Below are 24453 nucleotides of genomic sequence, written 5' to 3' on the forward strand. Positions count from 1 at the left end.
TCTGAAGGTACCGTCTGTTTTCCTGCCAGCTACAGATCCCTGCCCTGGCACATCTTCTCACCTCCTGTGATGGCTGAGGACGGTGTTGGCTATGGGAATAGCTATGCAGCTACACTCACCCAAAGAAAAGGGATTTGTACATGTTCAGCGGGTTATATATTCCTTCTCAAAGCCTGCAGCATGTAGCTCAGGCTTAATTGGCAGACTGGCATTAGGTTTTTCCAGCCCCAGCAGCTGTCCTGCTGTACCCTGAGTGCTTTCCACCCACCCGCTCACTGAGATGATGTTCATGAAGCTAGCAATTCCACTGTGACTCTTCAGGTGTTCCAAAGTGCAGGACAGGACTCACAAGAGGGCACATAATGATTTTGGTAAGATAAAAGCATGGAGAGAATGAGATTTTCCACTAGAAATCTGGGAATAAGCAATTACAATAAATTCAGTGCTAGGTAATTTTCCCACTTGATTTCATGTGTTCTGCTCTGAATGCAGGCCTTGCTGCCTGGTGCTTTGGGCTGGATGGGGTTCTGCGTGCTGCTTGCCTTTTGAGTCATGCCTGGGAGTCCAGGCAAGTTTGTATTTGGTGCAGTGACTCAGGGTGAAGAGCATGGAGTTCACCTCTCCAGTATTGTCTTTGAAATTGCTTCTTCCCTGTTCTGAGATGATTGAATTTGGATTCCTGGGCTTGTGTGAGGATAACAGTCAATTTTTGCATTATACAACAAGAAAAAAACAAAAATGAAAAAGGTTAATTATAAATGTCTCCTGTGAAGCTTATGCAATACATTAATTACACTCTATGGACTGCACACAGGACACCTTTTGCTAAATTGTAAGCATCATTAATGAGGTACTTTGAATGTGCCTGAAAGAGCAAACATGTTGGTCCTAGAGCTTGTGGTAGGACCTGGAGTGTGACCATCTCCCAGATCAGGCCAGAATTTGGATATAATAATTGAGATTGTGTCACTGACCAAGACAAATTCTTTATCACACACTTGAGAGGTGAGTGGGTTCTGACTGTGTTGGGGAGGTATGGTAAGGAAGACCAGCCAGAGGTACATGGGAAGGTGGGTTATCACTCTGACCAGCCTAACTAGCCAGCTTTGGGCCAATGGAGAGCATCCGCTGGGCTGGGAAAACTGATCTGGAAAGCAGAGAAAGGAGATGGGATGGTGAAAGACAGGAACAGGATGTTTAACCCTGCTGACCTTCTGGACAAGACTGAGCTCTGACTGCTTCCTGGAAGTGCTATCACACATGAAGTTATTTTTACAATGAGAACAGTGTATGAAGAGTCACAGGATATTTTGCTAAATCAGTTGTGTTCTAATGATAGCAGTCATTGCACTCCTCCTAAAATCACTACCATTACAGAGGAATTCCTCGCTCCAGGCTAACTTTAGCAGACCTTTACTTGCAAGAGAAAGACCTTTACTTGCAAGTAGAAAGCAAAACATAAGTGGAGGTGAAGCATCTTGTCTTGCTGCAGTACCTACTGTGCCCTTATTGAGTTACCCAGCCCCAAGAGGCTGTGATGATGGATAGCTATCCTGGCAGGACTCCTCATGCTAAATAGCAGTACGTGGCAGAAGGGTAGGGGGAGCAGTGAGAGATTCCTTGCGCTTTCATTTAAAGCAGTATTGGTTATTCCATTGAGCTAACATCCCACACTGATGCATTTCTGCACTTGCGTATTTGAGTCACGTTGTGGTACTCATTCAAAACTATCACTGTCAGGCTGACAAAACCTAGCAGAAGCCATATGGCCGCTTAGTTGGCAACACAAAATGCCACAGAGCTCAGTTTTTATGGTCTGTAGTTTTATGACCTGTTCTGCTATGTTTTAATGCTCCTTGCTACTCAGTGCTGCAACTTAGCTGGCGGTTGTACGAGTACACCCCACACCATAAGGATTTAACATTGGTGTGCTAATAGAAAAGTGGGCTGGCTGGCTTCATGCTGGGGAGGGATGGAGAATGTGCCCAACCATGCATTCTGTTACTAAAAAGGTTTGGGACAGGTTCAGAGCTGCAGCCAGTTTGACTACCTCTTTTGTTGTGGAAGTGGAGAGATTTGGCTCTAGAAAGTAGCTTGGGTCTGCCCACAGCTCATATTTTCATGCAAATATAATGGGGCAGGATATGGAGCTGGTTTCAGTACTCTGGGCTTTGTTTCAGCTTGGATCAGTAGAGGTTAATTCTAGCAGCATCTTGGGAGTGGCAGCTGATGTCTTTTGGAGTGACCATAGAGCAGAATGCAGAGTCTAACTGAGGGTCCCTGTATGTGATAGGTAGTTCTAGTAGGTGTGCCTCAATTTGCTGGAGGATGCTCACCAAGTTAGCGGCATCCTTCATCAACAAACTGGCTACCAATTGTATCTGGCACAATTACTGATAATTTTATTTAACGTTTTTAAGCTTTGAGCACCAGAACCTTGTGAATTGGATGGTGTCCTGTGTGATCTGTCCTAGAAATTTCATCACTTCCATCCTATCTTTGTTATAGATCCGTACGTACATCAATGCAATCATTTATATAGAAGGGATGAACCTGCTATTGTGGTTTTCTTCAAAAAGCTGTGAGCAGCATCCTGTGATCTTCTGGTCAGACACAAACTCTCTAGTTGAAATCCATGTTTTGTTGTATCATTCAAGTCCTTTTTAGCGAGTTACAAACTCCAGCTCAGATGGTGGTAATTATTATCTGATATATACCCTGAGTAGAACATAATTATACTTGTCACTAAGTGCCACTGTGTAAATTACTCTTTAATTGCTATACATCAAAGCAGCAGCTACCCAGTCATTTTTTTGCTAGGATAGAATTCCAGTATCAGCTTCATCACACTGATGTCTGCCATCACCCGATCTCTCATTTGTTCCCTTTGGTGCTTAAGGTGTCATTCCCTGGGAAGAAACCTTTTTAACATATTTGGCATTTTTCCTGTAAAGCTCTGTGTTGGCCTTTAATATGTTGGTAGAAAGTTGAATGTTAAAAACGTAGGGAGTGATGTAGAATATACGGCATTCAAGGACTGCTCTCAAGGTAATTACTGCAAGGCATCCGGGGCCAAAACCTCTTTTCTGGTGGGTGTGCTCACAGAGGAGGGGCCACATTAGCAGGGCTGAGGAGCACAGCCATTTAGTTGGGCTATGCTATTTGGCCTTAGAATGGAGTCGATAGCTGCATTTGAATTCAGTGAAGCGAATGCATTTTATCTGCCTTAACCCTAGATGATTTCATGGTGGCAGGGTTGGGGGAAGGAATGCTATCTCTAGGAGTCTTCGTGCCTGTCTGCAAAGCTCTTTATCTTCTGTTGGCAGTGTCTGGAGGCCAGGCCTTGGGCCAGGCTGCTTCATCTGGCTGTGTTCCCACACACTGGCCCAGTCTGGGGCAGATTGACCTGCATCTTACTCATTCCTAAGGGCAGTCTCGTGGTCCACACTGCCTTTCTTTAGTGGCTCAGTGTGTTTCCCACCCCAAATCATCTCATCTGCTTTCCACCTCAATGCAGATGGATTGAGAAATGAGTTCAAGAGGCTCTGCTCTATGGTGCTGGGTTGAAATCCAGCTATGAACTGGGAATTTGATGGGAGTGTATGTTACAGCAGAACTGCAGGAGGACTCAGCCTGTCTGGTCCGAGAAGAGCCCTGTCCATCTTGTAGCACAGAGTGCCTGCTCCTGCTTGGTTCTGTGCATGGCTGCTGGAATGAGCTACTTGCTTTATTTGTGCTTCTCCCCCTTTCTGTTGCTGACACCAGATACCCTTTGGCAAACAGATTGTAAGGAAAAGCCAGGGCAAGCAGCCAGCCTGCCCTGTTCTACATTCCAGGGCTGTAATTTCTAAAGCAGTTTATGCCATCAAGTGTGGACAAATTGTTCAGAATAACAGAAGGAACATTTCCAGTTAGAGAAACCATACCAGTGTGCTGATGTGAAGCTTTTCCATGCTCCTTCCTGCAGTCAGAGCAAAGCTTCCCATCCAGAGAAGGTGCTGCTGCCTTGGCAGGGTGTGGGCATTACATTCAAATTGTTCTTAATACCATGTGTGCAATCTTAGAGGCTTGAAATGTATTAATGTGTGCATGCATATATAAATATGTACATATGCATGCAATTATATCTATGTCTACATATGTATCTCTTAAAGAAAGATGACGTTTTCCAACAGGGTATATCAGGAGTCAGAGCTTTTCCAAAAATCAATCTCCATCTGACACTTAGGAGGAAACTGGGAGCAGTGGCACAAAGTGGCACAAAGTGGCACAAAGTGGCACAAAGTGGCACAAAGTGGCACAAAGTGGCACAAAGTGGCACAAAGTGGCACAAAGTGGCACAAAGTGGCACAAAGTGGCACAATGGTTTGTGATAGTCCGGATAGAGTGAGAGATCTGGTTTTAAAAGCCCTTCATTTGCACCTCTGGATTCATTCTTCCTGCCTTGTGTGTGTGCTCAGTAACATAGGCTGACTTTGGCATCTGTTCTTCATATATTTGACTGAAATCTCAGTAGGGATTCTGACTGTATGATAAACGTAACTTAATGCAGTGCTGGGGGTATTCATGGCCATGCCTAGGACTCTTGCCGTGTACAGCTGTAGACATTTATTCCAGACACCCTACTCGTAAATGAGACCTCAACACGCTGCATTTAATACATTCAAGCCATGAAAATCATAGCAGACTAACCTCATAACTGCACTGTTAATAAGAAGCCTTGGCAACCTATAGTTGCCTACTATAGTGAGGTTCATGGTTGTGGGTTGCCAGCTCCATGCTTTTCCTGCATCCCGGGGTGGTTGGCTGTGGGGAGGCTCTTGCTGCAGTGTTCATCTCCATCAAGAGCCTGGTTGCTTAATTCTCACCCAACCAAACACTGATTTCCTAATTAACCTCATGGGTTTGATCATCTAGCCTTCATCCAAGGGAGACATCATGTTTTTCTTCCCTCAAATCCCCTCCGCTGAGAGATCCAGGAGGGCTACTAACATCCTGGCACTGTTAGAGGCACTAATGTCTATAATTACATTAAGCAGTTTTCTCAAGTGCCCTTTGAAAAGTTCCTTGCTGCCACCCATGAGCTTCCCAAAACCAGAGCCTTTCACAGACTGCCATGTTTCTCCTTCTCACTGCTCCCACGGACTTACTAACAAGTCAGTGCTTAGAAGCACAGTGTTTTGTAGCCTACAGCTGGCAGAGCCCATCCGTGAGCTGTGCTGGAATTTGGCTGCCTGCTTGCATGACTTTGATTTCTGCGAGGTAAATTTTGTTTACCCCAAAAGAACTCTGATGTTTCCCTTCCGTGCAGGCTTTCTAAATTAGACACGGATGCAAGGAGTATAATTACTGTGTGATGTCTGCCACTGAGGCTTCTTTTTTTTTTTGGTAAACATTTGCCATATTAAATGTTGCATTGGATTCTGCTGGTTTTTGTGATCCTCTTTGTGGTCAAATCCCCAAATACTTGAGCTAATGCATTTGCTGGCTGGAATAATGCCTTTGGGAAGAGCTGAAGTGAGAGATCACTTGCAGGAAGGAAATGTGTCAATATGTGTGAAGATTTTCATGAGAAATCAAGGACTGAAGTGTGCTTTATCCAATCTGAGACCACTAGCGCTGCCATCTGATGCTGGTGTCCTGTCCAAACAGAGTGAAAAAAATCAGGATATATACTGAATCTTCACCATAAGGGGGCTCTTTAGATGAGGTGTGCTTTGAGGGAGTCACAGAATTGCAGAGGTTGGAAGGGACCTCAAGAGATCAAGTCCAACCCTGCTGCTGAGGCAAGTTCCCTACAATAGGTTGCACAGGTTACCTATTGTAAGTAGGTAATACCTACTTGAAATGAACCCACTGGGGGAACTGTCTTTACCTCACTGTAATGTGGCTACAGCTGCTCTTCCATTGCTGATGGTAGCTGTGTTACTGCACTTTGGTTCCCACATTCCGCTTCTGTATGCAAAAAAAGCTATGTCCCAGGATGGGAAATTGGGTTCAGGATCCAGTTAATAGCATCACAATTGTTGCTTTCCCAGTCTGACTTATAGTAAATGAGAGCTGTAGCCATTGCATGAATTCTTTGAGCCTGTCCCTCCTGATGTGCCATTAATACATCAGTTGCCCAGAGCATGAAGGTGACTGCTGTCTCCATGGTGGTGGCAGTGAACTGTTCTGTGTCTGTCCTTTTCTCTTCCCCACACTCATTAATTGAGGGGCAAGAAGTGTTATGGGTGGAGCAAGTGCATTACACCGATAGTTTAATGAGTTTGTTGGCTTTTGTTTCATAGTGCAGAGGAGCTGATTTAGAGAAGATCATGAGTGGGAACATGTGTCTGGTGGCTGTAGTGCTTTTGCATGGGAGATTCCATCTCTTTCTTCTTCCAGAGGGAGTTAGTCCTGCAGCTGGCCAGCTAAGTATGCAGCAGGGAATGCAGATGATTTCTCTTTACCTTTTGGTGATCTCTAAATCTACTCATTCCTGTGCAACCACCTGATCTGCTCCAACTGGGAGTAGCTAAAGAAAAACTGTTCTTTATTAAGTGCTTGATAAAGGAATATAGTTGCCTCTGGATGGATGGTAAACTGGTCTGTGTGTGTATGTCTGCTACTTGTATTGAGAAGTGGCATGAGGTGCTTATGATAGCTGCAGTATCAGAAGCACAGGTTTAGCTGTGTTTCTCAGAAGCATCTTTCTTCCACTCATCGGACACTTCAGGCTGTATCTGTTGTCGTCTCAGCTCTACCCTTATCTGCAGTCGTTAACATGACACACTGTTTGCTTTTTAAGACCATTATGTACATAGAGCAAGGTACAGAGGGAATTACTTGAGGCTGACGGATGTCTGGGTTTGGCTGGGGTGGATACAGAATATGGGTCCCTGTCATCCTGCCAAAGGCTTCTGCAGGATACCCTCATTCATGGTTTTTGTCTCAGACACAGGCTTCTCCTCAGTTCCCTTCAGATCACAGTGGCAGCGATTTCCCTGTTCTCAACCCATGGCACCAGACCAGGAGATGAGTGGGTATTGGTGGGAAGCCTGACGGGAGCAGTGTGCCTGCAGAACTGCCGTGCCAGCTCACATGCAGTGTGAATGCTGTGCACGGAGCCCTCTGTTCTGCTCCTATGGGTTTAATTTGCTACATTATCATACAATGGGGAGGCTGAGTTGAGGAGGTTTAGAATGAGATTAGCTTCTCTCCCTAGACTTATTTAAAGCATCTGTACTGCCTAGACATTTGCATTTTAGCTGGGGGACTTCTGTTGTAGCCCTGGGACTTTCAGGCTGCAGCAGACATCCCCTGTGGCTTTCATTTGCTCCTGTGACAGTTTTCATTACTTTCCCATACTGTTCCCCACTGTTGCAATGCAGCTGAGCAGTGCTGGGCTCTGGAGGAGCTCCTATGCCTCCTTTTGCTGGGTGGGCAGAAGCAATGGGAGGAAGTGGCTTTTTCCAGCCTGGAGGCAGAAGGTTCATTTCTGAACTTGAACGATCACCTTCAAAGCTATTTCTGCGGTTTAAAATTCATGGCAGGTTGTGCTCTTCTTTTTCAAACACGGAGATGCTGGATTTCTCAGTCATACACCAAAGTAGCCTGGCCAGCATTGTTTTACTTTTTTTTCCTGTTCTAAAGTTTGATTTTACTTTTGAAGAAATATGAAATGACAGCATCTATTATGCACAATACACACACACACACACACATATAAGTGGAGAGCAGTGAGGGTGTGAACAGAGGTGTAGATGTGGAGAGGCATCTCAGACCACCAGAAGAGATGGTGCCGAGAGGAAGCAACTGGGAGCTCATCTGAACTGCTCCTGCTTTGTTGCTCTCAGTCAGATACTCTTCTGACCATTTGCCAGGAGTCACCTGGGACTGGATTCAATGCTTCCCCTGGCTTCAAGAGGGGCTTAGAACCAAACCAGGAAGCTGGAGAGCCTTGATCTCCTCTGCAAGCAGACTGTCCTCTCTGACTTCCAGTTTGACACTTACTAGAGGGCTTCCTATGCAGAAAAAAAGAATGGCTCGATATCAAGCCACATTATGGAACTGATTTAAAGAAAAAATAAATGATCTCAGCATTTGGAAAGAAAGGATCTTTGAATTTGAATTCTGCCAGGCAAATAATTAGCAGTGATTAGCAGTAAATGATTTGAGTCTCTCTTACTACTGGGTGGTGCAGAAGCAGGATGTGATTCAGATGCCCGCTGTCAGCTCTCACCTGCAGAGAATAACATGAATGGCAGACCAGGACAGCAGTGGGATGATGGGAGCAGCAGGGTTCTTGCCGGTCCCACAGGATGCTTTCTTCCAGTATCATCAACCCATCTACAGTCCCACCTGATGCTGTGAAAGCTCATGTGTTCCCCTGGAGGTGATGGAGCTCGTTAACATAGCGCTGATGCTGGAGGAAGGCTATGCAGCATGTGTTCCTGCTGCCATCGGAAGAGGGTTTCCTGGTGACTTCTGTCACTGGGGTTAGGGCTGGGAAATGGCATTGGAGATGGGGGAGCAGGGTCTGGTCGGGTCCTGATTGTCCACAGGGAGCCTGGTTCCAGGCCTGCAATGTGTCTGCAGGTCTTCTGAGCCTCTGCTATCCCCTGAAGTCCTGCCCCTCAGTTCAGGTCACCTCACATGGATTAGGATTTTCAGTCTTGAGAGCAATCAATAAGGAAGACCTTTAAATTGCTGTAATGTGGGTGGACTCTGAAGTTTAGGATGCTCAAGTCCACCCCTCTCCTTGAGGAGAAGGGATACACAGGAGATGCAAAACACAGAGTTTGTTCTTCTTGGGCACATAGAGACCAGAATTCCTGAGTGTGCATTGTGCCTGAATGCTTTGGATGGCTGCTGCTTTTGGATGTAAATGATCCCAAGCCACTAAATTCTTTTAAATCTCTCTTCAGCATGACCTCAGTGCTGGCACTAAGATATCTGTGTTTTGTTTCTCCCACCACTGTCTGCTTTTGTACTCTGCTTTTTGCAGTGCAGAAGCCACTGCTATCGCTGCTGATCGGATTAAAAGAAAACGCAGTCCCACTGGAGACTTACAGTCATTAAGGGGAAAACAAAATAGAAAAAAAGAGAGAACAAAAACCTGGAATAAATTGGAGATGAGGACACAGGACCAAGAGCTCTCTGCAGAGTGGGTGCTGTTTGGGTTTCTCCCACCCTCGGTGATGCCCCAGCTCTTTCCTTATGCTCTGCATGAGTCTCGTTCCTTGCTCAGTCTCAGGTGGGAAGAAACCAAAGGTGCTGACTTCATAAGGAAGAAAGGAGTCCGTTAGGGTGGAACTTTGATCTACCAAACTCTTCTGAAAAGGCCCATGGTAAATGCCAGGGTAACATTTCCATAAAACTTGACATTCCAGGATGACTCTTATTTAGAAAATGAGTGATGTTGATACTTCATTCCTCCAGGGAAGGATTCAGATTCCATTATTGCCTGATTGATATCATCTTCCTTTCTGCACATCTGCCTACTTAATCTGTTCTCATTGTAGTAGCACCACAAGCCAAAGCATTTCTGTCTCTAGATGCCAAGCCTTGCAATATCATTTGTTCCTCCTCAGGCTTCAGGAGGAACTCATCCCATAGTCTGGTCCCTGCTGGCAGCAAAGACTTCACCTCTTGTACCTCTAGCCCAGTGCTGCTGCTGGCTGTGTGGGCTCAATGCAGCAGCTGTGGGAAGGTTGTCCTTAAAGCCATTTCAAGATGTGGCTCAGTGGGGACAGTTTTGAATGTTGCCGTTCGTGTAGATGCAGCACAAAGAAATATTTCTTTCTTTCATGGACTTTGTGAAGCTTTTGGTGTTATTTCATAGGCTGTAAAATTAGAGGTTCATCTGCAGCAATGTCTGAATTGCTAGAATGTACGTCTCTAACTCTGGATGGGCTTCCACATCTTAAGCATGGGGTAGATATTTTTGTTAGACTCTCGAGGCCATCTCATGCCATTAAATATGATGATTTGATGGGAAGAGTAAGGCACCAGGAATTAGGGAAACAACTGAATGTGTGTGAGGCTGCAAAGCCAGCAGCACTTGGAGAATGCATTGAGCATTTCTGCTTGAACTCCAGCCCTGGGGAGCAGGAGGATGAGAGGAGCTGGGAGTATAATTGGACAGGCAGCTTTCCTTGTTTTCAGAGTGCTTGGAGGGGAAATGAGAATCTTCATAGAAATGCATGCTATGAAATAAAGCACACGTGGCTGTATTCCCATGCAAGCAGAGCAGGCACCCCATCAGTCCTGCCAGCTGGTAATATGCCATTACCTGAGGAGCTTCAGATACAACATTGTTATCTAATAATTAATTTAAAAGTGCTTATTTTAACTCTTTCCCACCCACGTACACCTGCTGTTTCTCTGCAACAGCTTCTTTAATATCTAATGTAGTGAATGCTATGGGGATGTCACAGAAATCACCAGTAGTCAAGGGAGGAAATAAAGGACCTGCTCCCTCTCCATGCTGTCTCCTGCTTTCCCTGTCTCACTCTTTGCATAGGTGGGCAGCATTCATTCTGCAGGAATGAGCAGGGCTCTGGGAGATACACCTGTGTGCTGCGGAGCATAAGCAAGGAGTGGAAGCAACGGGAAGGCTCAGTCCTACAGGGGCTGATCAAAAGCCTATTGAGATCAGTGGGATGCTTGGCACCATCTGCAGTGGCCTTTAAATTGGTCCCATATTTATCATACTTGAAATAACAGTGATTTACTGTAGTTTCTGGTGCATTGAGCTACAGAGCTATATCAAGCTCTTCTATTGTGGCTGGGTACAATTTCCTGTAGGATAACCACATACCATACAGTGCAGATTATACTGATTTTCCGTTGCTGTCAGGTACTTACTAATAGTATTCAATCTCTGCTAGTTATAGAGGATGCATGCTGTTCTTGCTAGATTGGACTTCAGAACAAGCCAAGTTTTCTGTGTTATCTCCAAACTTAGGAATCAAATGGAAGGATCTGGCATTCTGCTGTGATTGCACTGTGCCAGCGTTCTCCTTCAGGTCTAACTCCTGCAGAAGGGCAAGTCCATCCCAGCATGGAGAACAGACAAGTGGTGCACCTATAGCATGGGCTGTAGGAAGGCTGGGTTAGGGCCCTACCCTTGTGTTAATGGACCAAACTTCTGGGCTGTGTTGGGTCTGGGCAATGTTCATATCTGTTTTGCATGTTCCTGCAATGATAGGTATACTAAAGGGCTTGTAAATGGTGCTTTCTTCACCCTTTGACTTGCAGACCTTTGCCTTGGTTCTCTGCTTGCTCTGTGCAAAGTGTTAAGCTGGGTTTGCCAGTTATAATGGCATGTTGAATATGTTGCTCCCACTGAGTTGTTTTTTGTTTTTTGTTTTTTTGTTTGTTTTTTTTTTTTACTGTAACAGATGGAAATTCATCTTGGAAATCATGGAAATTCACTGTAGTTCAGTTTAGCTTTCTGTGACAGGAATGGTGAGGGACAAATGGTTCCCTCCTGTGGGGGTTTTAGGTGCTGTTGTTTCAAAGCTCATCTGTTCCCCTGGCTTTGCTGAGCTGGTTTGGCACCTTGCAGCAGGAGATGCTTTGAGGCAGCGGGGGTGATGCTGAGCAGCTGTGATACAGATCTCTGTAGCTGGGAAAGTCTTAAAGAATTCCTAGGATGAAGAGCTCCTGGTTGTCTCTCGGTGACCCTTTACCCAAAGCCTGTACTTGCTTTTGCCAGGATGGAAAGCTGACTCTGTTATCTTTGCTGCTGATCCACCAGGAATGTTAACAAAGCTGCCCGGGGTGGACTGGAAGGAATGCTGTCCTTTGTTCTCCTGGCCATATGCAAACTCTGAACTCCACACACTGCCTCTGTCATGCACAGAAGGATGATGCAGTAGCTCTTCCAAATGCTTTCACACTGATATAGCCATGTGCATGCACTCTCTGACATGCACCCCCTGTCCTACATGGTTATTCTGCATGTAGACAGTTTTCAGTCCCCCCCATCTGTAGGCAGTGTGAGCCCCTTCCAGCCTTTGCCATGCAGCCCCCAGGGGAGCTACACATTCATAAAGACATCAAAAAATAAATAAATGGAGACAGAGATGCTCCACAAGTGTGTTGCCTCGGGTGATGCCAGCACAGTTTTGTTCTGCATCTTGTGCCAAACCTCGGCCTTAAGAAATATCTGCCGTTTAATTCAGCTTGGGTGTATTTTTCTTTCATTAAAAAAGCACCCTTATAAACATCCTTTCAGCCCTGGAGAGATGTCCAAGGATAACTCGGTGTTGTCCTGCCTCTATGCTGAGCACTGCTCACATTTCAGCTTGGCTCCCAGGCGAAGGTTTCTCCTTAAGCTCACCCCTTCCTGAAGTGAGGAAATGCTGAATCTCTCTGTGCCGCAGCTGCTTTGCACTGTGCCAAGCCTTGGCAGATCTCTCAGGTCTCCCTACTTGGACCCCAGTGTCAGTTATCCTCTCTCCCAACCAGTCTGGCAGATCCTCTCTCAGCTCAGAAAGAAAGAAGGCATAGAATGGTGTGTTAGTTTATGCTAAAGAGAAGGTCCAAAGAGTATACCGTAAACTGTGCTGTTGTTTCTTGTGTTAGCCTCAAGAGACTTCAGAAAGGAAAGCAAACATTATGATCCTTATTCAAGGTCCAGACCTGGGATGGGAGCTCACCTATCTGCAGGACAGGCAAAGGGACACCCCAGCACTGTTAGAGCTGAGTAGTTTGAGATGCATTCCCTTCTGGAGGAGTTTGCTAAACCTGAGGGGAGAGAGAGATCCACACCCATTTCCCATCCCTGCCTGTCAAAATCTGCAATCCAAAGCTACAAAAGCCTTTTACTCCAAGCACACCTTCTCACCCCATTGCCTCGGTAGTGCAGGGAGGTTTGCTGTGGTCTGATGTTTCTGGGCTATAAAGTTTACTGAACCATGGCATGTCTGGATCCTTGCGGGCTTGTACGGAGAAACTCTACAGAAGGCAGTCTCTCATGTTCAGATGTAGCTTGTAGGCTTGAACTGACTATGGGCATTAGAGCCGTGCTGGGTAGTGCTGCAGCTGCTTCATGCTCCTGAAGCTGAGAGTTCAACCTGTGTCTCTGAAGAGAAACAGCTACATTTAACTAACACTTGGATTATCTGGCAGCAGCCTGCTTTCCTTAGCTGAGATATACAGTGATAGCTAATCCAGTTGGGCAAGGTTTTCACCTGGCACTGATGGATTTGCCTGACCAGCTGGAGAAGCCCTGAATATCTCAATGCAGCTCTTCCACCTCATCGGCAGATTTTCAGATATTTGCTCTTTCTACAGCAGGGCAGAAAGGAAGCCTTTTTATTAGCCTTTTTATTAATCTGCCACTTTCTTGCTCAGGAGCAAGATGCTGTGTGCTACCTCCATGAGAACATCTGACCCCACATCACCAGCTTTGTGCATGATTAAAGCCTTGTAGCTACAGCCTCTCTGTAGTAAGCACTTTTGTTCTTAACATTAGCAGCAGAAATCTATTACTGGTATTACAGGTGCTTTTGAAGACATTGGTCATCTTTGTGACCTCACTCTGCTGAGCATCTACATGTGCTTTGTAAGTGGTACGCAGTGCCCTGGGGACTTTTCACCTTAAATATGTAAGACAGAGGAAAGTTGAGGAGAAGGAAGGGCAACTCGGAGATAAGAGCCTTAAACACAGAAATACAGAGCAACTGGTCTGGTTTTACATGAAAATTCAGGGTTGGAGCCAGCTCAGCAGGGATTTATTGAAGTTCAGCCAGGCATCTTTAGTAAATCCCTATTGCTCCCTTCTTTTCTGTTGAATTTCCTGCTGTGGGGAAGGTAGAGGAACCACGTCCTGCCTCTAGGAATGATGTTTTGTTGTGCAGCTGTAGAAGTACAGGCTGAGCATTTCCTTTTCAACACCAAGGCTTGGGGGAGCTTTTTTCCCTAGGAAAAATGTCTAAAGCAGGTATCTCTGCATCTCAGAACATCCAAGATAATCCTCAGGCACTCCAAACCCATGCATCAAGGCCTAGGGATTTCTCTTTTCAAATATGGATTATAATGGTCTTGTGTTGCAGTTAGTATAGGAGAAAGGAAACTTTTAGGTCTGTGGTTGTTGAGCATGTCATACATTTGTTAGATTTTTTTCATCTTAGCTTTACCTTGCATGGCAGCTACTCGGATGGGATGGGGCCATGGAGCCCTTAGCAAACCTCCATGGGTGAGGGTAACCAGAAACAGAACAGCACTGGGGTCAGCATGAACACTAAATGTCCAAAATCCTCTGGCAGGTCCTGCAGTGTAGTGCCTTCATGCCTCTTGTTTTCTCTTAGAGGTTGTTTAACTTCTAACTCCATCCACTGATGGCAAAATGGAAGCTCCCCCCCTTGCTATGGTGCAGAAGTGTGGCAGTATTAGGGGATTTCTGTCATAGACTGGCACAAAGACAATTATTTTTTGGACATCTGTTTCAAAGGAAGGGTGAATTTTTAGACAGAAGACAGTGATTCAAGTCTTAGCTTCTTATAAAGATGTTTTCTTCTTTAATTAGCTGAACTAAATTGTAATCACCCTGCCAACTAGCACTGATTAATGAGGGATTGCTAAATGGGAAACTGCTTTTTACTATTTCTGGTCCATCAAAAAAAAAATAAAAAGCTGGGGACACAGCGATGTCTCAGCAAAGCCAGATGGCCAAAGCTGATGTACTGAAAACCAGCCACGGAGAAGGTTGGGACAGCACAGGGAGATTCAGCACAGGGTGCTGAGAGGAGGAAAAGTACCATTTTCTGGTGCTTCAAGGACAGGAATGCTTTGGAAATTCCATCTTATGGTGTATTTTGCATTGTCTGTAATGTGAACCCCTGGAGAGGTTCTTCCCACTGGGCAGCTGGGGCAGCTCCTTGTCCATGCCCTGGTTGTCCTCAGTGCTGAAATGTCTCCATCTTTCCTTCTGGAAACAGAATCCAAATTTCCCCCCAAAGATATCACACAGTACCAATGACTCACTGACTCACATCAGTATTTTGGATGCAGCAGTTCTGTTTGTGTAATTCTAGCAGTTAATGAATTAATGGTGTTATACTCTCTTTCGAGCAATAAACCATAAACTAAACAAGTAATCAGGAGGAGGTTGGCTGCGTGTGTTTCCCTTAGCATTTCAAATAAATGCAAACACGGGAAAAGCTGGAGCCACACTGTTGCTGCCCACGTGTGCTCAGATTTGTGCAGTGGAGTCAGTAATTGAAAGTAATCAACATTCCTTACAAGAGGCGACCTTGGGGTGGGAGGGGGTTGTTGGTTTGGTTCCCAAAGCATGTAGGGTATAAGGTGATAGCAGGCTGGGAGGAAGTGCTGATCTACATGAGGGTAGGAAGGCCCTTCAGAGGGATCTGGATGGGTTGGATAGTTGGGCTGAGGCCAGTGGTGTGAGCATCAACAAGGCCAAGCACTGGGTCCTGCAGTTCGGTCACAACAACTGCAGGCATCGCTACAGGCTTGGGGCAGAGTGGTTGGAAAGATGCATGGAGGAAGAGGATCTGGGGTTGTTGGTTGATGATCATCCGAACATGAGCCAGCAGTGTGCCCAGGTAGCCAAGAAGGCCAATGGCATCCTCCTTGTATCAGTAATAGTGCAGCCAGCAGAGTAGGAGGTGATCATCCCTCCGTATGGGCACTGGTGGGGCTGCACCTTGAACACTGTGTTCAGCTTTGGGCACCTCTATCACTGAAGCAGCTGCTTCCACTGATTTTGTATATATTTGCTGTTACAGCATTATTTTGTCACCTTTCCAGACAGCTTTAAGCTAGTTACGGCAGCTACTTGTCACGTAATTAAATCCAATGACAGTTTAAATGCCAAATGCTGGAGTGTTTTGCTCCTTGAAACCAAATTTATGATATTTGTACTTTCTCTTGTGGCAAAAGCATGAGTTCTGCTGGCAGACAGATGGCTTTCCAGATGATAAACATTTGGAAGACTGGATTTAGCAGCGAGCCTTCAGCTTGTGTATAAATCTCTCTGACTTCTTTGACTGCTGGACTCCCTGATCTCAAACGGTGGTTATGGTGATAGGGTATTTATTCCTGGTGAAGTCGAATAAAGCCAAGCTGAGCTTAATCTTAACGTGGTTGTTGTACATACTGCATTGAGCCAACGGCTGCATCTCAGGGGCAAAGCTGTATGGGGAAGCTGGCTGGTGAGTCTCACCCACTGGGTGATGTGCTGTCCTGCAGCATTTTGGGCTCCTTGAAGTACAGACTGCAGCAGTGAAGCAGTGCTGGTGACAGTGTGACATCCTGATGTGCTGCATTAACATGAAGTGTGATAAATGGAGGGAAATGCCTCAGTTTTAAGAGTTAGCAAAGGGTCTATCAATGGGTATGAAAATATCACTTTCTTCGTGAGTTTCTTTGTTAATATCAGCAATGGATTCATCTGCTGTTTCCCATCCGTGCAATCATATCTGATTTTTTTCTGCATCATTTGCCTCTCAGTTTTCCTGCACTGGGAAGCCTGGAATCAGCAACAAATCTGTTTTTGCTCTGCCTCTCCTTTTGGATCCTGCTTTCATATATACACCTCTATTATTGCAGAGTAATTTGTTGTCTGCTGTTGTGCTCTCACCTCAATTATTTTGATTCCACTACATTTTTAATATGCTGAAATCAGTACTGTTGAGTGCAAATTAGGAGTACTGGGATGCAAGCAGTGGATGGATGGATGGATGGATGGATGGATGGATGGATGGATGAGTGACACTGGGCATGGCTGCCCATGGGGTTTGTGTAAGAATACAGTGGTTTGGGCAAAACAAAGAGGAGGTGTTTCAAAATTAAATGTAAGCAAACAGGGGAGCGAAAACCTCAACCTGAAGTGAGAAATTGTGCTGCTTTGCCTCCTAAAGGCTGAAAGGAGACAATTCAGTACGTACACGTCATCCCTTTCTGGCAAAGGCAGCGCCTAGCTGAGAGCTGCTCCGTGCTCAGCTGCAGATCCTGCCTGTTTCAGCCACCAGAGTGGGTACCAAGCTTTCATAGCACTGCAGGCACTGCCCGATGGATGTGCTGCTGTGATCTGCTCACTGCTGCATTTTCCTGCAGTCTCAAGGTCGGTTCTAAATGCACCTTCGTTGAAAACAGTAAAAAAAAAAAAAAAAAGAAAAGAGTATTTTGACTTTTGGTGGCTGCAGTTCAGCCTGTGACATCCAGCTCAGGGCACAGAAGGTGGGAAGACATCATGATGTCAGGTTCCACCCGGTGAAGAAGCAGCAGAGAGCTGACGGTGCAGGTGTACGGGGTCAGCAGGATCCGTGTGCACATACATCATTTCAAATTGCTATGATTAGCTGGTGTAAAGATGAGCTGAAGATTAGCTCTTGGTGCTGTGATTTGTAATAGTCTTCTGCAAGGAGAAATAATTATTTTATGGCTGTCATTAACCAAGCAGTTTATCTGCCTCTTGGAGGAGGAAATCCCTCCTTCGGACTTCAAGTACTGCATGCTTTCAAACTCGTATACTTAGAGGTTATTTCGTTTTAGAGGCAGGACTAACGTTTGGTGTCTGGGTGTTGCTGGTGCATCACATTAGCAGGGGATGTGGAGCCTGCTTGTAAATTGTCAGAGCATTGCCTTTACCTGCAAACTTGGAATGCTAGTCCTTATTGTTGCCTGTACTGAGTTGTGATGGGTGTGTTTGAAGGAAGAGCAGAATAAAATGAAAAGAACAGCCATGGGTGGAAATAGAAAGGCTTGAATGAAACATCTTATCTTTCAAAGGGGAGTCGGTGTCACCTGCAATCATTCCCTGACTTGTAGGTGTCTTCCTTTCTCTTGCTTTTGTGGTGCTGGTTTGACAAGCCAGCCCCAGCTGAGGGCACAGCTCAGGCCTTGAATGAGTGCTGGGGATGGGTGTCCTGGGGTGAGGCTGAGTCCCAGGTCACAGGAGGACCTCCAATGGGGCTCTGCTCCTGCTGCTTTTAGGGTGCTGGCTGAGATATGGAGCAACTACAGACTTGTGGCAAATGTTTCCCATGGGATGCTTTGGTTGTGGTGGGCAGCGGTCCTGATGGGGGCAAAGGGTTGGCTGATTGACTCTGGGGACAGATCTGCTCCTGCAGCTTTTGGTAACTCCTCTGCATCACCACCATGGGTATGTAAAGCTGAGTGAGTTGAGATCTGCAAAATATCCTCTATTTCTCACTCTTTGATTTTAGAAAAGATGCACTCTGCCTTCTAGGACTCGACTCATGGGAGCTTTCCCTAAACTTAAGTTAAAGACTAAATTCAGTTCTTGTATAAGCAAAAGCAGCTTGTTGCACACTGGAGGATGGCACTGCAGTTCTGAATTTGTTCCTGAGCATTAATCTGCATCTAATCCCACAGTTTGGTTAGACTTGTGGGTTGCATTGTTTTGTCCTTGCTAATAAGGTAATGGCTTATGTAGGAGATCAATGCTGTGTGGGTGCTGGCAGCATCCCAGGGAGAGGTGCCCTTAGACTCACTGGAGAAGCACCAAACATCATAGAGGGAATATTTATACTAATGATGTTTTGTCACCACTGAAAGCTAAGGGGTTCTTGGTGTAGTCAGGGCTGCATTCACATCTTGTAGCAGTAAATCAAAACCATCTCCTGTGAACGGAGCAAGTGATCTTGGCAATAGGGAACTTGCACTTTTATAATCGAGGTTATGAGAGACTTCTGCTAGCACAGCTCTGCCCACTGCAGCTCACAGCTCCCATCAGTATTGCAGTTTGTTAGTGGGTGCCCTGGAAAGAACAAAAGCAGAGGCTTCTGATCCTCGGAGAAGGGAAGGCAGGAGATAGACTGGGAAAGGAAGAGTTTGTCTGGAGCAGATGATGCTCTTCCCATGGGTGCTTGTGTTTGGGGTCAGTGCATCAGGGGATACTGAGTGTCCCCTGACTGTCGCTGTCATGGGAAGCTCGTCTTACAGTGTGCTGTTGCTGTGCTACAAGCATGAGTGGAGAACTGAGCCCAGTGCATGTGTGAGAGAGCAGAATAAACATGAGTGTGACCAAAATCAGAACGAACAGCCCTGGACATTCCTCATCCAAACTGTCCAGTTCCGCCCCAATTCAAACTGGATTGCATGTCACAAGTGTCAGCTGCTTTGTCTTTATTTCATCGTTTGCAGCTCTCATACAAGTACCAATGTAGCATCACTGCTTTAAAAAGAACAAACTACAGCCATTCATGAGATAATGTAACTCTAAACTCTGTGAGACAGCTGATACTACTAAAAAAACTTGGCCCTCTAACAGGTTTTCATTACTGATGGCTACTTGAGGAGACACACGCTATAAAATATAAAGATGAAAAGCGAAAGACCATTTAGAGATGTTCAGCTGAATGTTGCTAGCATCAAATCAGCAGCACTGGAGGAAATGAAAACAGAATATGGCACAGCCTCTGGACTAAATGTGTGCACATTACGGAGCTGCTGAGGCCTTAGCCTTTACAACTTACACTTTAAATCAAAGCAACATTGAAGTCAATATCGATTGTTCGTGGAGATGCTTTTTTACCTTCAGGCACTGCTGTTTCCCAAAGGAGCATGAGCAAGAACGTACGTCTCTGTGCAGTGCTGACTGCTTGTGGACATGGATCTCCCTGAAATCCTCTGAAATCGATTCCTCCTTTGGAAGTACCCACTGCTGCTGCTGAGGGTCCGCTGCCTGTTCTTCAGGTACTCCCGGTAGTTTTTGGTGAGCAGTGTGTAGAGGAAAGGGTTGATACAGCTGTTACTGTAGGTCAGGCAGGTTGTCAGATAATTAATGTTCTTCATCACCTTGGGGGATAACGTGAAGGATTCATAATACTGGAAGAGGAGCTGCCATATCCAGAAAGGCAAGAAGCAAGCCCAGAACACCAGCACTATCGTGAAGATCAAATAGAGCACCTTTTGATTTGGCAGCCGCTTGGTCTGCTTGAAGGACGCTGTTTGTGACACCCAGTAAATCTTTGCTAATCGGATGTAGAGGTAGCCAATGATCACCCCTGGGCCCACGATGCTGGTACCAAAAAGGATGGTGAGATAGACTTTGTAGGACAGCTTGCTCCAGGTGGGCAGGCAGATGCTTTTGTTGTCCCTTTGTACCAGCTGGATCATGATGAGCATTGGGAGAGTGAGCAGCAGTGACACCAGCCAGATAACAACAGCGATGGCCTTTCGGTAGCTCTTGGACCTCTTCACCGTATCCAGGGGCTTCAGCACAGCAAAGTAGCGTTCCGTGCTCATGACTGTGAGGGTGAAGATGCTGGCATGCATAGTGAGGAAGTCCAGGCTGAACAGGATGCGACAGCCAATGTCCCCAAAGTACCATTTCTGGATGAAGTAAGTCCCAACAATGAAAGGGATGGTGAGAAGGTAGAGCAGATCTGCCAGAGCGAGGTTAATGATGTAAATGTACATGGAGGCAGACGACCGCAAGTAATGGCACATCACCAGCAAGGTGTAGACATTGCCTGTCACTCCAATCACACACATCAGGGACAAGATTGTCCCAATGGTGCAGATGGCAATCATGTCCTCCATGGAGCCAGCAGCTGGCACACCATCCCCGGTGGCATTGGCGGAGACATTGGGTCTGATTCGGAATAGGCTGCTCTCATTCGTGTCCGTCACCATGTAGGGGGTTGCAGAGAAGTGGCTCTCCAGCTCATCAGTCAGGGACATCCTCCTGGCCTTGTGATGCCTGAGAGTCTGTTCATGCCATGGGTTTTTGAGGAGCTCTTCTTTCTGTCTTGAGAAATGTGACTGCAGGGAGATGGTGAATCGTTTCTTGGCAGGGTCTCATGCAAGGAAGGTCTGCATTCTCCACTAGAAGAAAGACATCAGAAACCAGCATATTAGAAATCTGCCGGAGCAACACAGGCTATCATTCAGAAGTTACCTGTCCCTGAACCTTTACTGTCTGCATGTACCAAAGTTTTCTCCACTGAGGCCACTCCTGCAAGGCTCATGCCATTATTACAAGAACACAGCTTTGAGGAATAGCATTTCATAGTGTGCGTGAAAATGAGGCAAAAGAGATAGCGTGGACCTTTGGAACCACTTGTTGCAATCCTTAAAGTTAGTTTGGGGCTGGGGAAGAAACCTTCCCTGCTTTCATAGTGGCAGCTTAAAGACTCATCAATAGGTTTGCTGATAAACTCTGCTAAGTTCTGAGCACGAAGGACTCGAAGTCCCAAAAAAGGGGAGGCAAACTTTGTATTTACCATTCGCATCTAGACTGTTGTCTATTTCATATAATGAACTCAAAGTCTAGTATTTCTGCAGTGCTTTCACAGAACAGCTTTTCTTGAATGAGGAGCTTCTGCTCTGTAGTGACCTGCTGTTTCAAATTGTCAAGCGATGGAAAAGAAAGGCATTGTCCATCTGCAGTGCAAGTTGTAGGTTGCACTGTGAGTTTTATATGTAAGTACAGTTCTTTTCATACGCTGTCTAAGTGTGAGCCCACAGATGTCTGTGTGCCCATGTACAGAGCCCTATTTCAGACAGTCCTGTCTGTGGATGGGCCTAAACAGCCCGGTGTAGTGTGGCAAGAGACTGCTCCAGGAAGGCAGACACCCTTTGCATGTGGGAGCATTTGGTTAGTTTAAGCACAGTGCTGTTTAGCTGTTTAAGTTGTGACTGCTTTGAGTTTGTATCGGCTCTGGGTGTAGGCAAAGGGAGATCAAAGCTGCTGGAGAAAAGCACCAGAAGTACCTGAAATGGCCGGATTTTAAGGCGTATGAGAAATCTGCACCGACCTAAAGATCACCGCACACAGAAATATTTGTGCTACGTATTTTAGACAGCTCAGACTCTCTTTGTTTGGAAATAGCTGCAAGAGGAGCTGCTGGACTGCTTCATCCTTGCAGGGCTCTGCAGGCAAAGCCATCCCTCTGCCTGTTCCCTGAGGCAGGCTGGGGTTGTTTTCTCAGGGGAATTTGCAAACTTCTGCAGCTTTTCCAAGTGAGTTAGGTGTCCCTTTGCTTCTACACCCACTCCAGCTCCTTTGCTCTTCATCCTGCTTGCTCTTTGGCAGCAGGATGGCAGCAGCAGGCCCTCCTCCAGCTGCCCATGGCACACAGACCCCCCACCAGCGACCACTCTAACACTTGAGGATGGGCAGTGTTCATCCTCTTCGTGACTTGTATGATTTTTCTCCTCATCCCATTACTAGGCAGTCGGTACTGTGGAGATGTCGTGCAATAAGTCTGCAGAAAAGAGGACAGTCCAGCACACAGAGATTTCTTCTTGCTTAACAGTTGGGATAGGGGTGCAAAAAAGGGAAAATAACAGTACAGAGAGCCTATCTCCTGCCCACATCTCTTGGGTACAGATATCCACTGGGGAGAGATGGTCACACAGTGCTCAGTTCTCCTTTGGGAAGCTGCTTCTCTGAGCTAGTCTCTGTCAGTTTCACCAGCATCCCAACATTCTGAGACCCAGCAAACCCCAATCCTTCACACTGCTGTGCTGTACCATTCCCTCCTGCTTGGCTTCAGGTGTGTGCAGCCAGCCTGTCAGTGCACCAGCTGCCCCTCGTTGTCTGCTTCATCAGTTCTCAGGCACAAGCTGTGCTGGCAGCAAAAGGAGACACAGATGCTCAGGAGCTCTGCCACACAATCACCAGCATGCTTGGTTGGAAAGTGAAGGGCTCTGAATGGGATGATCCAACTGAACTCAGCACCAGTTACACGCAGCTCTTGGATGCAGTTGGATTCATTTTAGCTTGTTTCCAGGTGCAGATTTCCACGACCTAAGTGCTGGCCTCTTGCAGCTTCTTTACTTTGTGCTCTCTAGGCATTTGTAGCAGGTTTGTGATTGTCTGCATCAGTCCCTGGTGTGCCAGCTCCTGCTGGAGAGAGCTCCTGCACCGTGCCCGCTCGCTCTGCTCATCCTCTGAGCCTGCATTTTGCTTCATTCATAAAATCACTACAGCAGTAATTCAGTTCAGAAGCTCCAGCTGGCTGCAAGCAGAGCCCACAGCTAGGCAAACCCTCACTCCTACAGGAGGAAAATTAAGCAAATTGGGGAAACCTTGCAGCGCTTTAAGGTCACTGTCATTGCTGCACTCGTACGTGCATGCATACACTCATACACTCGCACACATGCAGACACACACAATAAAGAGCTTACTATTCCAAGCAGCCATTCAAAGCACCTTACGGTCTAAGCAATTTTCTCAGCCATTCCTGCATTTTCTTCTATGTTATCAGCACACAGAGGCACCAAGCACGTTCCAGTAGCTGAAAAGATAAAGGAATTCCTCCTGCTCAAACCTTGCTTTTAAATCCGGCGGATGAAATTTCCTACAAGAAACAAAACAAAACCGTGTCTAATAGCCTTAAAGCTGAAACTTAAAAAGAACATTAAACAAAAGAAAACCAAAACAAGGAGAGAGAGAATCCTTCTTCATGGGAAGACAGCAACAGATCCCCGTGCTCTGTCGCATCTGGAAAGGCAGTAGCAGGAAGGGAGCGTGCTGCCTCGCCAAGTATGTTTGAAATCTGTGCGCTCTTAATACTCTCATTCTCCTCCCTTCACTCACGCCTGCTATTTCTGTTACTCAGTGACGTTAGGCATAGCGTGGCTTTGACTGCAGCCAGCAAAGAGCCTTTTTAAAGCAGCAGCATTTGGATAGCTGGGGCTTGCTGAGTTTGCTTCCCCCCACCTGGGGGGTACGAGCTGTCGGTGCTGTTTGTTGCATGGCTGGGGACTCAAAGAGCTGTTCTCCTCTTCCTCTTGTTGCACAGAAGGATGCTGGCATCTAACCCTGCCTGAGCAAAGCCGTTGTGCCTCTGCAGAGCAGCTGGGCTGGGCTGGGTTAAATTCCTGCAAGAGGGTCGGCTGCCCACAGAAACAGCCGAGCTCCTCTGATCTCCAGAGATCAATTCCAAAACGAAGCCAAAGTTTACTTGGGTTGGATGGCGTATTCACAAACAAATCCGTGCGGCGGTACCATGCACAACAGCATCTGAGACACGTCAGGCTGGCAATAACAAAATGCTATCCAGGTGGTTTAAGGCTCCTTGCCTTTCTCCAGTAGTTCTCAAGGAAGGTAAAGACTGAGCAAGATTCACCAAGCACCTCAAAAACTGCAGTGTGAGGAAAGGGCTGGAGTTGTGGAATGCTGACTCTAAGCTGGGGATTATTTTGCTAACAGCTGAATATCGGCTTGGTTGCCTGCATGCCACAGGTTTGCTCTTTCTTCTGGTCCCCTGATTTAGCCCCATGGACCGCAGGAAGCTGCTTTCTGTATGAGACATGAAGAGCTGCCACCTCTCCCAGGGTGGTTGCTGCTGGATGTGGCTGTGGGACCTGCCCGCTGCACACACTGTGCATTGGAAACTGAGAGCCATTTCCTCCTCTGACTCCCTCTCTGGGTACCTGCATGCCTTTGTCCTCAACCTTTTACACTTTGTCATCTGAGCACTTTTGGTGCATGTTGTGTCCAAGGTTTTGGCTTCTTGT

At 46.3% G+C, this 24453-nt stretch overlaps 1 protein-coding gene across 2 annotated transcripts; it reads right to left on the reverse strand.

Moving 5' to 3' along the window:
* Positions 1-19091: 19091 nt before the first annotated feature.
* On the reverse strand, positions 19092-23495 carry LOC140260015 (urotensin-2 receptor-like). 2 transcript variants are annotated; one of them, XM_072351918.1, is made up of 2 exons: positions 23144-23495; positions 19092-20811 (listed from the first exon to the last, which is right to left on the reverse strand). In XM_072351918.1, exon 2 carries the CDS (start codon positions 20665-20667, stop codon positions 19519-19521), a length of 1149 nt encoding a protein of 382 aa, XP_072208019.1. In that variant the 5' UTR covers positions 20668-20811; positions 23144-23495; the 3' UTR covers positions 19092-19518. The 2 variants fall into 2 exon arrangements, with proteins under 2 accessions (XP_072208019.1, XP_072208020.1); XM_072351919.1 differs by having other exon boundaries at positions 23262-23493.
* Between the last annotated feature and the right edge of the window lie 958 nt (positions 23496-24453).

This window comes from Excalfactoria chinensis, chromosome 17 (assembly GCF_039878825.1).
Source record: "Excalfactoria chinensis isolate bCotChi1 chromosome 17, bCotChi1.hap2, whole genome shotgun sequence".
Lineage (NCBI taxonomy): Eukaryota > Metazoa > Chordata > Aves > Galliformes > Phasianidae > Excalfactoria > Excalfactoria chinensis.

Bases quoted from the DNA above. Each gene is read 5' to 3' on its own strand.
- LOC140260015 (XM_072351918.1), bottom strand. From the start codon at position 20,667: ATGTCCCTGACTGATGAGCTGGAGAGCCACTTCTCTGCAACCCCCTAC.